Below are 15908 nucleotides of genomic sequence, written 5' to 3'. Positions count from 1 at the left end.
AGAATATGATGTACGATTTTGAAGAAAATTAAAGTGTTACATGATAACACTGCACAATTTAGCTAATCTTTTTATATTATACATTCATACATACAAGTATACACATACGTATACACACACACACACACACACACACACACACACACACACGAGTAGATTTTTACGCTGACAGGTCAACACTACAAAAGTATATGGATATTGTGCAAGCAGATTTAAAAGGAATACTCCACCCACAAATACAATATTTTTATCTGTTACTTTAATCTGTGTTTGTAGTGAATGGTGAGAAATTTTTTAAATTTATGCTTTTATGGACAGTGGAGATCATAAAGGTTATGACAAAACCTGTGCCAGTGAGAGCCAACAGGGGCTCAATACTAAACAAAGGCAAATAAAAGCATCCAAGAAAAAATCTTAACTGACTCGTGCTGCTCACAAAGTCTAAAATATGTGAGTTTTTTGTTACAATATTGCTAAATAAAAACTTCCAGATGATAGCAGATCACAAACATGAACAAGATTTTTTTTTTTTTTTTTTTTGCTTCTCCCGGTTGAGTGCAGAATGTCATGGATTGGCTTTGGAACAGATTTGCTTTCTTTTCTGACTAAATTGTGTTTTGTTCTTTAAATAAAATGAAAAAAGAATGATGACTCAGAAATATTGTCACAGCATACTCTTACAGCTACCACAGCTGTTCAGTAATTGCCACCTTTTTAAAATGGTTTCCAAAAAAAAAAAAAAAAAAGTAACAGTGTAACAGGAGTATTAACTGCTGTAGAAAAATTCTTATACAGAAGAAAATGGCTCCATAAATAGTTATTAACAAAAAACATTTTATCAAGCAATATTTAAATACATACAGTATGTATTCATAAATGCTTTAAAACAAAAATGCAATGGAAAGATTCAGGTTTACATCCCAAGTTTACATACCTGACCTCTTTTGATTAGCATCAGTTTCTCCGGCTGAATTCTCATCTGTGGCAATGACACGCCGTGATTCGCTGCACTGGTTGGACTCCTTCTGTTTCTGTATCGCTGAAAGACCATCGGCTATAGCTTCCATGTTACCAACTGAGGGCTGTGAAGGAAGTAAATCTTCCTCTTTTGAATGGTTACTAAGTGAACTGCCAATACTGCTTCCATGTGAACGATCAGGTCTTCCAGAAGCAAACATCTGCTCTTTCTCCAAATGTCTTGATACTTGTTCAGTTTTATTAATGCCCTCAACAGAACCGCGTGACAAAAAATCTTCTTCAATTATGCTTTGCAGACAAGTGGGTTTAATGGAAATTTCTGATGTAACATTTCTGTTAACAGAAGGAGGAGGACAAAACTCTCTCGTGCTACTTACTGGTATTTGTGATTGCAAATAACTGGGGTCTGGACAGTTACCCTTTGCTTCTGTTGATAAACCGTCACTCAAATAACCTCCATCAGAGTTACTGGATTCTTCATTAGCAAAGCAATCCCTCCTGATGTCATCCAGATCAAAATTACACATAGTGGAATTCTGCTTTTTTAGAGTTGACACATCTTGCTGTGAATCAGGCATAATTTTTGGAGTGACTGGCAAATTCATTGAATGGAAAGTGTCAAAAGTGTAAGCTGACACAGAGGGACTATCCTTAAGGGCACATTCTGAGATTTTAAGGTATTTTTCAAAGTCAAATTTGCTGACTTCACCAGTCTTCTGCAAAAATTCAAGAATCTCACTGTGATCTCCATCTAATGCAGGTTCACAGTTTCCTTCATTAGAAAGCAGTCTACCTTGTTTTATGTTATACAAGTTGAGTATCATTTTAGCAAGGTCTACAGGATCAGAGCTCACTGAGGCATCGGCAATTGCACGTCCAATGGTACTTAAACTGAAAATGTCATTGCCTCCAGTAGATTTGATGCTGCTGGTAAGGTCCTTAATCTTAGAGGACAACTGTAAAAAAAAAAAAAAAAAAAAATTAAATTAAAAAAAAATTTAAAAAAACTTGTTGAACATGCGGATTCTTCTATTATACTGACAATTACTTTTAACATTAAAGTATTGTCCCAGTTGCAACATTTATCTCAGGGACTACAATCAAAATTTTCAAGTAAATTTAAACTTAAACAAAAAAGGTACTGTACAATTAGGTACTGCTATGTCTATCAACATATCAATGAGACATATTTAATATATGGGTGTTCATCCTGGTTTTCGCAATGTTAGAGAAATGAAAGAACTTTGCATGAAACATGCAGTTTGTAGGACTATTTTACATTTGCCAGTGCTTTCAATCTAAAAACTAGGACCGTTCCTTCTGTTAAAGGCTAGTTTATAATGAATACAGAATTCACAAAACTATCTAATCAAACAGAAAAATTGAGACACAAGTAACTACAGCTAAAACTGCTCCTTGCATTCACAAACGGTTGCAAATGTTGACTTGGACGTTGGAAGTAATCCACAGACTAAGGCCTAGGACCGTTTTTAAAAAAAGAATCTACATCATCAACCATGACAACAGTCACACAATATGGGTGGCACTCAAAAAAATTGAGATTTCAATTACAGTGTAAGGGTCCAAAATAAAAACCTTTTGCACACTTGTTAGTCTCATACTCCATGAAACTGAGACCATCTCAAAAATACAGGAGTAACATGGAGTAGAACTACTACTTCTCTGGAATGAGAGGCACCGGCTAAAGCAGGCTGGATGCCGTTTAAGCATTTTCCAAAAGACGAGTACGGAGATGCCATAGTCAGGAACAATGTAGTGCAGGGTGGAGGGTTATATTGTTTGATTTTTACATCCATTGTTAAATATAGTGTGTAGGAGGTCCCCAAAAGCACAGTACGTGACGATTACTTCTTACACAGCATTTAGTGGCACAAATGAATGCACAGTGAAGTGTGTTTTAAAAAAGTTCTTCAGTTAAGCCACAAATCCATTGGTGTAAAAACTGATAAATACCAAAATCAAATGAACATTTAAATTTTTAAACATAATAAAATTATTTTCAAGTTGCCAGTTGAACAACCTGCAGCTCTAATTCTGAAGCATCTTTATCACTTAGATCATCTTCTGCAACATTAAGAGGGTGCATTTCTTTATCTTCATCCTGATCCGTCAAATCCTCTGAAAAAACCAAGACAACCACCAATAAATCCATAGAAGCATGAAACCACAACACAATCACTTACAGGACAACATAATGCTATAGAGAAACACAAGTATTTTCAAAATAAGAGGTTAAAAACAATAAAATATAATAAACACCGCCTAATGAGCACCCCCATGAAATTACAATTAGTGGAAAGAAAAAATAGCATTTTAGCAGTATACAGAATAAAGTTAACAACTACAATGTTACAAATTCATAGTTGTAGTTAGGTGATAGATACGTGTGTGGGAAATAAAACAAAATAGAAAAGTTGTAATATATTTTCCAGCCTATTAGGTACAGTGATCCCTCGCTATATCGCGCTTCGTCTTTCGCGGCTTCACTCCATCGCGGATTTTAAATGTAAGCATATGTGAATATCGCGGATTTTTAACTGCTTCGCGGATGTCTGTGGTCTACAGTACGTGTGCTTCCTCAGTTGATTTGCCCATTTGAATTCAAACAAGGGACGCTATTGGCGGATGGCTGAGAAGCTACCCAATCAGAGCATGCGGTTAAGTTCCTGTGTGCTGCTGATTGGCTCAGCAACGGAGTGCTGCATTAACCAGGAAGTCTAATCTCACTCATTCAGAATTAATGCACGTTACTGCTAATGCTTCAGGATTGCAGAAAAGGTAAAAGTTTTGGATATGTTGAAGGAAGGAAACAGCTACACTGCTGCAGGACACAATTACAGCATCAATGAGTCCACGATTCTTTTTATTTAAAAAGGAGGAAAAGCATATAAGATCTATGGCCGCAGTGTCCTTTAATCAGGGCGCAAAACGAGTTGCAAGTGGACGTGATAAGGCAGTAGTCTGGATGGAATCTGCTTTAGGGATTTGGATTGAAGAGTGATGGAAGAAGTACAACGGCAGTGCTAAACAGTCGCCTGAAGAGGCTCCTTTAGAAGAGCTGTAGCGCTATCCTTTGTTGTGCAGTAAAATTAAACTCATCGTTATCGGACAAGTCGTCGTGTCATTGTTGGTGAGTAACCATAATTAATTAATTATTTACGTACAGTACTTATTACATGTACATAGTTTAGTGTCGCTGTACACACATTTTACTGTATACAATTTTTCTTGTATTGTACGTATTTATTGCTGGTGGCCTGTCTGTTGTAATGGCTGTAACGTATTGATATCAGAGACGCTCGATATCTTTAATATTTAGGTTTTACTGTATATAAAAACTGTGTTTACATACATAATTTCAACAAATCTTACCTAATATCTAAGAGAATACAAAGGGTTTATGCTGTATAACTGTGCGTGAAATGTTTATAATAGTGTGGGAGAGTTTATAAGGGCTTAAAATATATAAAAATAACCATATAAACATATGGTTTCTACTTCGCGGATTTTCTTATTTCGCGGGTGGCTCTGGAACGCAACCCTCGCGATGGAGGAGGGATTACTGTATATCACAATGGCAAGACCAACTATGTTATATGGGTTGGAGACGGTGGCACTGACCAGAAAGCTGGAGACAGAGCTGGAGGTGGCAGAGTTAAAGATGCTAAGATTTGCACTGGGTGTGACAAGGATGGATAAGATTAGAAATGAGGACATTAGAGGGTCAGCTCAAGTTGGACAGTTGGGATACAAAGTCAGAGAGGCGAGATTGCGTTGGTTTGGAAATGTGCAGAGGAGAGATGCTGGGTATATTGGGAGAAGGATGCTAAGGATAGAGCTGACAGGCAAGAGAAAAAGAGGAAGGCCTAAGAGAAGGTTTATGGATGTGGTGAGAGAGGACATGAAGGTGATGGGTGTGACAGAGCAAGATGATGAGGATAGAAAGATATGGAAGAAAATGATCTGCTGTGGCGACCCCTAACGGGAGAAGCTGAAAAAAGGAGAAGAAGAAAAGCAATACTCTGCGTTAAAATGACAAAAGTATTCACACTAGCAATAAGAGAATGCAAATAAAAAAAGGCTAAAATGTACAAAAAGTTTGCTGAAGGCAAAGAAGAACATATACATACCTGTTCTCAATTCACTGGCTGCATATGCAGAAAGTTTGGTATCATCAGGGTCCTGGCACTTGGGGCTAATTAAGGCAACTGGCTTCCTTTTTTCTGGAGATTTGATGTGATATCCAAATGACGGCTGATTATAAATAAAGAGATCATGTTTGGAATGCAAAGCAGGGAATACACATAAATATTTAAATATATTTCGTAGAACTCAAATATTCATAGCAATCACCTTATAACACATTATAAAGCAGCAGTGACCAGCAAGCATGCCTCAAATGTAGAAGATCTCAGCTCGCAGACACTCTATCCATTGTTTTCAGCTACATTTTTAGTAGAGTGATTTATTTAAAAGTGGGAATGACTAAATAATTAAATCAGTTTTTGTTACGACAGCCTACAACTGTATCTTACAGAGGCCGTTTTCAGTCAAGTCATAAAACTTTACAGGCAATGCTTTTCTTTGAAGAAGGAAATGGTCTGTAATTTAAAGGCTGCAATATTCAATCACCACCATTCATTTACCATGTGACATCCCCCCAACCCAAGTGTGGCTTTGAATTAATTAGTAACCAAATTTAAGAATAAGCGGGTACCTCAACTAAGTACTAAGTAAAGGGTCGGAATAATCCTGTCAATCTGTTATTTCAGTGTTATGTGTAATAAATCTGAAAACATTCCTAGAATCTTATTTTTGCTTTGTCATTCTGTGGTATCGAGGGTTGCTTGATGACGGGGGAAAAAAAAATGTAATGGATTTTAGCACAAAGCAGTAACATAAAATGTGTAAAAAATGAAGGGGTTCGAGCACTTTCTGAAGGCACTGTATATACAAACATGCATTGGGAAAATAAATCAGTTCACTGAGACTTTTCTAAATGCAATGATGTATACTATTCCTTAACACCTAAATATTTAAGCAAACTAATGAGATGTACAAACCCGTTTCACATCCTCATAATCACCAAGCAAACCAAGGGGTTCCGATTTTTTACTGAAGAAGTGCCCTAAAGATGTCTCAAAGCAGCTCTTGTCAAAATCAGATGAAGCCTGTGATGCCCTCAGATGAATATAACTTGAATTAGGTAACCTCCATGAAGTATCACCATATTGACTTGAACGTAAACCGTCCATCTTTTCTTCCTAGAAGAGATATGCCAAGGTTAAAGGCAGGTCAAGGGGGGGAAAAATACTGATCACAAAATAAAATCAACACATTTAAGAATCATGACTGATGTGCCCTTTATATAAACAATTTGCTTAGCCACATCTTTTTGGTGTAGCACTGCATTTAAATTCTTGTCCTTTTTCTTATGAGCTACAACTCTCCCCTATAAAAAATGTCAAGCAAGAATTTTCTTAAAGATATAAAGTAAAAATATTACCTAACTATCATGTGAAATATCCTAAACTAACTTTGTGCCAAATCCCAAGTTAATCAACTGTTCAGATGTCAGACATGTTCAAAATGGAAAGTGCAGCTAATGGCTGATATCTAAACAAATTAGACAAGCCAAAGAGAGTCATGAATTTGTTCATCACAAATTTATTCAGACCAGAAATGCTTAACATGTAACTTAAGAATGATTTACATGCAAGGCAAGAATTTTTTACCTGTATGAAACGGTGCTCTCTCTCAAACTCCTTCTGGTCCTCAATTAGCTGTTCTTTAAAATTAACTGCAGTACAGAAAGATGCAATACAGTATAGTCATATTTTAATAATATCAAACCAAACAAATGCTTATGATTAGCAATTCATCTGATACGGTTTCAAAAATATGTACTGGGAACAATTTGTACAGCCACTTTAAAAAGCCTGAGCAGACTGCACTTGTGATAGAAAAGTTGTGGTTATGTCTGCGCAGCTTAATAAACAAACATTAAGGCCTGCATTATTAGAACTATTGTTACCATACAGCAACAATGGGCAAGTGTATTTCTTGAGAACAGCATTGGTGTGATGTTTCTTTATCAGCTAAAAACTAATGACTATAAACTAAGTACTCGTAGGACTAAGAGAAGGCGTCACTACAGCATCCAAACAAATGAAAAGATTATTTTCATAACTTAGGATATTTACCTTAAAAGACCGACATTTTGAATAAATCACAAGCACTGACAATATATTGTGCTAGAGAGAGTAACAGTGCCCTAAAGTACTAAAAAGTCTGAATTAGTGTAAGCTGCCCTAATGAGGTGCAATGGACAGGAGGTATGGATTCTTCATCTATTGTATACTTCAGCACCTGCTGATTTGCCTTCTAGTTGTGGGTTACACCTTCACTAATGGCACTTAGCTTTTACAGTAAATGTTTCGGTTTTCAACACTGACAGATCATACACAACATTTGTGAAATGTTAAAATACTTCTACCTATTCTCCAAACACCTGCCACCAAATCATGTAAACAGTACATTTAATATCAGGTATAAGTACATGATTTGCTTCTGATGTTTCAATTAATGGAAAACCTAAACTCTTCTGAAAAATCTAGAGTTGATTATAATTGAACAGCACACAGCTTTTGGTACACTAAAATAGTATTACAAATCTTGTTTCTTAGTTATGCTATGAACACAATAATATATATCAAACCATATTTCCTTTGTTATCAATATGGGAAGCAAAGCAAAATACCATAAAAAAGTTACTTTACCGGCAGAAACAAATTCTTCTGAATCAAACCAGTAAGGAGTATTGTTAAATAAATTAGCCTCCATTTCATTATGAAAAGAATGATAGTATGCCAATTCATTGTCCCATGATCCATTCTTAGCTTCAAAAGTCACATTCTGTTGAAAACCACCTTGAAGAGACAAAAATTCAAAACAGAAATACACCTTAGCATGAACAATTAATAAAAAAGACGAAGAAAAAAAGCAGACACATAGCAGACAAGTCAACACCGCTACATAGCGCATTTCACATCATAACCCTTAGACAAAAGTCTAAATTTTACTAGTTTTTACAAAAATACTTTTGTAAAAGAGACTGATCCTGAAAACCAGAAGAAGTCCATTCTAAGACCCTTGATTCAAAAGTGCAAAAAATGTGAGATATTTTGATTAAAACACCTAATTCATTGCATGTAATGACTATTGCCAAAGCAAAAAAGAAAATTACTAAATTGCAGTTAACACTCCATGTAACATTTAACAATCAATTTTTTGACCACAACTTGCAAATTTATTAGAAAATAACGCTGTCTTGTTAAGATGAATTCCAGCAGCTGTAAGATTTCTGGGACTAACTGACTTAGAAAGCATTTTTAAAGATCTGTTCTTCACAAGAAGACGAGTTATTTTCTGCAGCTTCAAATCAGATCAAACTGTATCACTTGAATAGGACAGATGTCAGGGCTCCTAGTGGTCTATTCCAAAATATAGAATTTCCTATGTTTAAGACTCTTTGGCCATTGATTTACAAGTGTTTGGGATCACGGTCACGAGTCAGCTTCAGATCAAGGGCAAATGTTCAGTTCATCTTCTACAGAATTTCTGTATATGAATGTAAATCAAAAAGTAAAGGCAGTTTGTCAATCACGTGGTAATCATAACGGATAAGTCGATGCAATATAAGGGGTTTGCAATGGCATATTATGGGTCATTTCAACATGCACAGTACAGCACTCTACTGTTAGCCTTGTTTATGCTATGATCAAATGAACATTGACGCTCCACTGCAGGCTGACACCAAAGTTGAACACACCACCACAGGGAGATTTCTTTGGGCACAGGGAGTGAAAGCTGATGAAATTTACCAAAGGATGTGGGCTCAGTACGAAAGTGAAAAAACAGCAGGACTCAATAAGAAGGTGAGGAATGGGTAGAAAGGTTTAATGCAAGAAGAACAAGCAACAGAGCTCAAACTGGTTGACCATTAACATCGTGCACACACACACACACACACACACAAGCCCACAATGACATGAAGAGTGCCTTCATCAGAGAAGCTCATTACATTGTTTGCTGTTGCTGCACATTTGGATATCAGCTATGGATCTGCACATGCCATAAGTGAGCGATTGACTTCAGGGACCATAAAATTGTGGTTTAGTTTCTAACTGTATATGTTCACCAGACACAAAAGTGATAACCTTCCACTTTTAATTACATTTTCAACAGAAAGCAATGAAGGAAAACATTTTTTGCACTACCTTTCAGAGAGGAGCAATTTAATTGCTCAGCTGCAGTCCACTTTTCAAAGGCCGATGTGGAATTCCCAGTAACATTCATGTTCCCCATGGTATCCTAAAAGAAAAAGCCTGCATTAATCATCATTTCACATACTCTAGGTGCATCTTTAATCTTGCACACTGCTTATGTGCAATCTACTGAAATCTCTCTTGAAGACAACCACTGAATTTGAGAAAAATAAAAACAATTGTTTCAGCACTATCTTGGACTCTTTGCAAATCTCCCAGACAATGGAAACTCAGACCTTACTCTGAAATGTTGCATATTATAAAAAACGACAGAAACATTTCTCCCAATGTTACACCTGCACTGCTACCACTGCTTGTTCAGGTTGTACGACGGGTCGGGTTTGCTGGTAATTTTAGCAACATGAAAGTTAATCAACAGTGTTGTCATCTCACTGGTGGCATTTATGTAGGAGCCACTGGGTAAAAGTGACCTTTCATGACAAACACTATTTTAACTTATAATGCTCACTCATACTTCCTTCTGTTGCAAACTTTCATACAAAGATGCAGCTCAAAGTGCTTTACAAAATGTCAAAGAAAAGAAAAATCAGAATAAGGCAAGAACTACAGTAGCTGTGCTATCCATCTAAGACGGGTTGACCCTGGAGTAATCAATGATGACCGGAGTATACACAGCATTAAGGTTTGCAGTGCACCATCTTTTGCAATGTAATTTGTAATTCATGTAGTAATAAAATTCATTGCATTTTTCATTCCAACACATGGTGCATCACAAACATTAGCTCTGCTTCTATGAATCCCATTCCACATGGCAAATAACAGACATAGCTACCAGATGGGCACACAAACTTGTCCTTTTATTAAGGTTATTATTAAATACAATAAATAAATCAATATATACTTACACAAGACAGACATAACTATTAGAAAAGTTGAGACCTTACAAACAGAATCTTTAACTATCTAAGGAGGAGTCCAATAAAGTCAGATAGTCCGGGAGGGCAGAAAAATTTTTTAAAAATGCCAAATATGCTAGGGAAAGAAAAATTCTACAGAGCTTCAAAGGCCAAGATACCACCCAGTTCCCACTAAGCAATCTACCCATTATAAATGTTACTTATACTAACATATACCATGGTAAATGGTACATGGTAGATTTCTTTCTTAATGACATTCTTAATATGGTTCATAAAGCCTCTTTAAGTTCACCTCTTGATCTATACCTTTATTGTGAAAACCTACTGATAGCGTCTTATTGCTGAAAGATCACCACTTACTTTGTGCAACTCTGTTTATTTTAAAATAATATGAAGTACCACCGTTGAACACTGGTGGAGAAAATAGATGTGTCAAATTGTTAAGTTTTTTTCATTGGTATTTTGAAGGTTAGGACACTTAATCTAAACCTAATTAAAAAAAATTTGGAGCAGTTATTCAAGCAGATGGTACTATCAGAAGTTTATAAAAGTAATGGCTTAGATATTCAAGTATTAGAATTTCAGACTGACGGCCAAATATGGGGTGTGTGTTGCAATGTGCAAATTGAGATTTAAAAATGTATTATTCTTCTTGGTTTTCCAGCTTTCATCACCAATCAAATAGACTAACTCCCCTTAGAGTTTCATGCTTAATTAAAATTAATAAAATAACTAAAATAAAAATTATTGAAACAGGAGTTACCATTAAAGTATCCAATTCTGTTGTCCTGATAGGTAAAGCAATTGTTCCACAAACATTAGCTAGGGATAGAAGAAAAGAAAAGGAATTTAATAACAAAAAAAGAAATTCCACATCTCTCTTTATGGAGCTTTCAAAACTAGTGTGAATGGTTTACTTTGAATAAGGCAGGAATTGTGCTTTTGAAAATTGTATTTATTTTTTTTCTAACAGTTGAATAATGCATGTTTCTAAGAAAAATATGTTTGGAAATAATGCCACATACAAATAAATGTGTTCACAAGAACAAGCCATTCATTATAGCATAGATCTTTCCCAATTCACCTATCGGTCTTATCAGTTTATTACAGCTTGCTTCTTCCTCTCAGTTGTTCCTCTGTGTTATTTACCAAGTCTTGGAATCTTAAAATTTTAACATTACACAAAAATGTTTTGTATAATATATCATTCTGTAAAACTAATATTTCTTTGCACACAAAAGTAGCCTGTGGATACAGCTTTACCTCCACCATTTATGCATTTAAATTTATTTAGCTGATTCTTTTAAACAGTAGGCTTCACATGATCCAATACTGCAACACAACTGCTAAATAATTACAGTCAAATAGATGAACAGGACTCACACTGACTTTCATCAAGCATTTTTTCTTTAACTTTCATAAATATAATAATTCACAAGTTGCTGTAGCTGGTTACTTTTCAGGTGAACACAAACAACTCTTAAAAATATTCAATGTATGCAGTTATACTGCAGCAGCTTCCAACAATTATGGAAAAGAGTTAGACAGTAACCATCCATTTTTGCCACCTGCTTGTCCAGGGGGAGAGTTGTGGGGTCACAGGAGTCTATCCTAGCAATCACTAGGCATACAGCAGGAACACCACCTGGACAGGACATCAGTTTGTCCATCCGTCCAACTTTATTTGTCCCCTGGGGGAAATTTGGCTTTTTACATAAGCTTGTTAAATAAATACATAAATAGATAAATACATATACACACACACTATGGTCTGAACACGCACTGGAATGACTAAGAAAAATTTAAAAAGAAAGGAAACTTCTGACTTGGCATTCCCAGTGACGCACAACACAGGAGTACGTATGTTGGTATAAAATTAGTCCCAGTAGCATTTCTTGACACACTTCTGCTGAATAAGTTGTTGACTGAATGTCATCAGTGTTAGTGTATGAGAGAGGATGTGCAGTATTGTTCATAATGACACTAAAAGCTTTAATCCTCTCCTTTGCTGCTACCTGCAGGGAGTCCACAGTGCATCCCATAATTGAGTTTGCCCTTTTAATTAGCTTGTCTCTTGAGGTGAACACACACACACACACACTCCAGGGGCAATTTAGCAAAAGAGTAATATTTTAGAATTCAATTTTAGATTATTTAGAAATTTTAGAATAGGGTTGTAATAGAGCCTCAAAATAAATAAAAAAAAAAAAAAGAAAAAAGATCTGTATATCTATCTCTCTCATATAAATATCTCTATCTCTATATCTCTATATATCCTGTATGTTAGAACAACTTTATGCAAATGAAATCTGAGCCATTATCAAACCAGCAAGTAAATGCAAACCTTCTTTATGCTCATGCACTGGAAAAGGCAAGCTAGATTGACTATAATGGTTGACTGGAGTGTCAGCTCTGGGAGAAATATCTTCCTCCTCCTCAACCTGCTCCTCCCCTTCCTCCTCATCTTCTACTTGTTCCTGGACACCAAGCAGAAGATCATAAATGCTGCGAGCTGTAATAGCACCATCATCATCTCCCCTATTGAAGAATAAGGAGAGGGAAAAAGGAAAAAAAACTATGAAGCATATTAATGTATTTTATTCATAAACAATAGTCGCATAAAATAACCACATGCCACAGAGTAAGGGTGCGGTAAATTAATGTCAGTTAACCATCAAGGCCCATCAAAAAAAGCTTAAAGCTCCACACACTTCTTATGGTTGCAACTAACTATCACAAGGTAACTCATTATGATGAAATTTTAATTAGAAAATGTTAAGGTACACCAAGATAAAGTAACAATGATTATATACAGTCAAAGTAAAACGTATGTGAACCCCTAGAAATTCTCTATATGTCTAATTCCCATATAATACATGGTCGTATCTTCATGTCAGTCACAACAATGAACAAACACAGTCTCATATAACTAAAGATACACAGATTGTCAGAGAATTTTGACCATATTGAATAAATTATTCAAACTGTGAAACTGAAGGTTGGAAAAAGTAAGTGAACCCTAAGCTAATGACTTTTTAAAAAGCTAATTGCAGTCAGAATTTAGCACACCTGGAGTCCATTAAATAAAACGAGTTCAGAGGTGTGGCCTAGAATGACTTTAATTGATAAAAAACACTATAAAGTTTGAGCTTTTGACAAGAAGCATTTCCAGATGGGAATCATGCCTCGCACAAAAGACCTGTCTGAAGAGCTACGATCAAGAATTGTTAATCTACATGAGGCTGGAAAGGGTTACAAAGTCATCTCAAAGATTTTAGATATTCAGTAGTCTACTGTTAGGCAAGTTGTCTATAAATGGAGACAATTTAGTATTGTGGCTACTCTGCCTAGAAGTGGGTGCCCTGCCAATATGACCCCAAGAGCACAACACAAAGTCAGCAATGAGGTAAAGAAGAACCCTAGAGTGACAGCAAAGGACTTGAAGAAGTCATTAGAACTGGCTAACATCTCTGTTCATGAGCCAACTATACGCAAAACGTTGAACAAGAAAGGAGTCCATGGCAGGACACCAAGAAGGAAGCCACTGCTATCAAAAAAGAACATTGCTCAACGCCTGAAGTTTGCGAAAGACCACTTGGACACTCCACAACGGTACTGGGAAAATGTTTTGTGGAGTGATGAAACCAAAATTGAACTATTTGGGAGGAGCAAGCAGAACTTCATTTGGTGTAAAAAGGGCACAGCATCCCTACAGCAAAGTATGGTGGAGGGAACATCACAATTTGGGCCTGCTTTGCTGCATCACAGCCTGGACAGCTTGCTATCATTGAGGGGAAAATGAATTCACAAGTTTATCAACAAATTCTCCAGGATAATGTGAGGATGTCTGTCTGTCACCTTAAGCTCAGAAGAGGCTGGGTGATGCAACAGGACAATGACCCCAAACATCGCAACAAATCCACAGCACAATGGCTTCAGAAGAACAAACTCCTCCTTTTGGAGTGGCCCAGTCAGAGCCCAGATCTCAATCCTACTGAGATGCTGTGGAATGACTTGAAGAGAGCCATACACAGAACACAACCAAAGAATATGGAAGAGTTAAGGCAGTTCTGCAGGGAAGAATGGGCTCAAATTCCCCCCACACGATGTGCAGGTCTGATCTGCAGTTATAGGAAGTGCCTGGTTGAGCTCATTGCTGCCACAGGAGGGTCAACCAGTTATTAAATCCCAAGGTTCACTTTTTCCACTACCACTGTGAACGTTGAATGCATTTGTAAAATAAAGACATGAAAGAGTAGAATATTTTGTGTGTCACTGACTTAAGCTCATTGTGTATATCAATACCTGTGACTTTGATGAAGATCAGATCACTTTTTATGACCAATTCATGCAGTAAACCAGATAATTCCAAAGGGTTCACACACTTTTTACTTTGACTATATGCATTGACAAATGCAGGGTAACTTTGCTTGAGTTGTCAATAAAATATTAAATACCAATACACACATACACTATATACTGTATAATGTACACACACACACACATACTTACTGAGCAAATTCTTAGGACCACTATAATAATACTCAGTAGGGCCTTTTTTTGCTCTCAAAACAGCTTCAATTCTTTATGCAATGGATTCCACAAAATGTTTTGAGATTCTGGTCCATGTTGACACTACTGCATCCTACACAGATTTGTCAGCTGTACATTCATGTTGCAAACGTCCTGCTCTACCACATCCTAAATCACGTCACAGTGAAAATAACCGAGATCGCATTTTGTTTCCCTGTTCTGGCATTTGATGTGAACATTCATTAAGCCTCATGACCTGTATCTGCATGATTTTATTCAGTGCACTGCTGCCACATAATTGGCCGATTACAGAATTGCATGAATAAGCAGGATGACAGGAGTTCCTAATAATTAAATATATTTATATATATATGCAATATGTACATATGTATGATACACACACACACACACACACACACACACACATATATATAAATAAAATAGCATCAAGTACACACCCATTTTCAAATTCTCTCTCATCCCGAGCCAACAAGTAATCTGGAAATGGTTCAAGGGTGGCCACAGGTTTAAACAGATCAGTAACTTCACTGTCCTCTGAGTAAGAATAGTAGCTTGGAAAAGGCTCATCTTCAATGTCTTCATAGCTCTCCATTGCATAATATCAAAGACACAGTAAGTATGACTAAAACAGGGAGATAAAAAGAACAATAAAAACTAGTTAATAAAATTACCAGATTATTAAGTAGAAATGTATCTTAAAACATAAAAAAGATCAGTATGTTGGAAATGGCAAAACTATGAAAATAAATTGTTCAAATGCAAAGAGCTTAAGTCTAACAGAAATGTTTTACAGTATTTTAAGTTGCAATTGGATAAAACAAATTATACACACACTCAATATACAGTATACAATATCATATGAAAAAGTAATTACACCCCATGAAATGTTTCTTTTTTTAATATGTTGACCTATCAAGATAAAAGGTAATATTTTTTTGGAGAAAAAAAATGAAAATTTGTATTTGCAATAATTTATTCAACGAAAATGAACAGATATGCCACTTCTGCCTGTGGCATAAAAGTCAGTCTACCTTGGTTCTTAACAGCCAGTGATATCCATTCAAGTCAGCATTTCCTAGAACTGCCCTATCAGTCTCCAACATTGAATGGTAAAAAGATTGTCCCACTCCTCCATGAGGACATCTATCAG

General features: G+C 36.1%; 1 protein-coding gene across 1 annotated transcript in view; it reads right to left on the bottom strand.

Annotated features, from left to right (window-relative positions):
• cep192 (centrosomal protein 192) overlaps positions 1-15908 on the bottom strand; it is a 79796-nt gene that overhangs the window by 53918 nt on the left and 9970 nt on the right. Inside the window, exons 2-11 of the mRNA XM_051935976.1 lie at positions 15196-15380; positions 12549-12742; positions 10968-11026; positions 9279-9372; positions 7779-7928; positions 6735-6799; positions 6063-6263; positions 5130-5253; positions 3020-3117; positions 935-1934 (exon numbers count right to left, since the gene is read on the bottom strand). Of these exons, the coding sequence (XP_051791936.1) occupies positions 935-1934; positions 3020-3117; positions 5130-5253; positions 6063-6263; positions 6735-6799; positions 7779-7928; positions 9279-9372; positions 10968-11026; positions 12549-12742; positions 15196-15350 (2140 nt within the window). The 5' untranslated portion in view covers positions 15351-15380. The remainder of the gene's footprint in view (positions 1-934; positions 1935-3019; positions 3118-5129; positions 5254-6062; positions 6264-6734; positions 6800-7778; positions 7929-9278; positions 9373-10967; positions 11027-12548; positions 12743-15195; positions 15381-15908) is intronic.

This window comes from Erpetoichthys calabaricus, chromosome 13 (assembly GCF_900747795.2).
Source record: "Erpetoichthys calabaricus chromosome 13, fErpCal1.3, whole genome shotgun sequence".
NCBI classification, from domain to species: Eukaryota; Metazoa; Chordata; class Cladistia; order Polypteriformes; family Polypteridae; genus Erpetoichthys; species Erpetoichthys calabaricus.
This window is presented reverse-complemented; position numbering and strand designations above follow the sequence as displayed.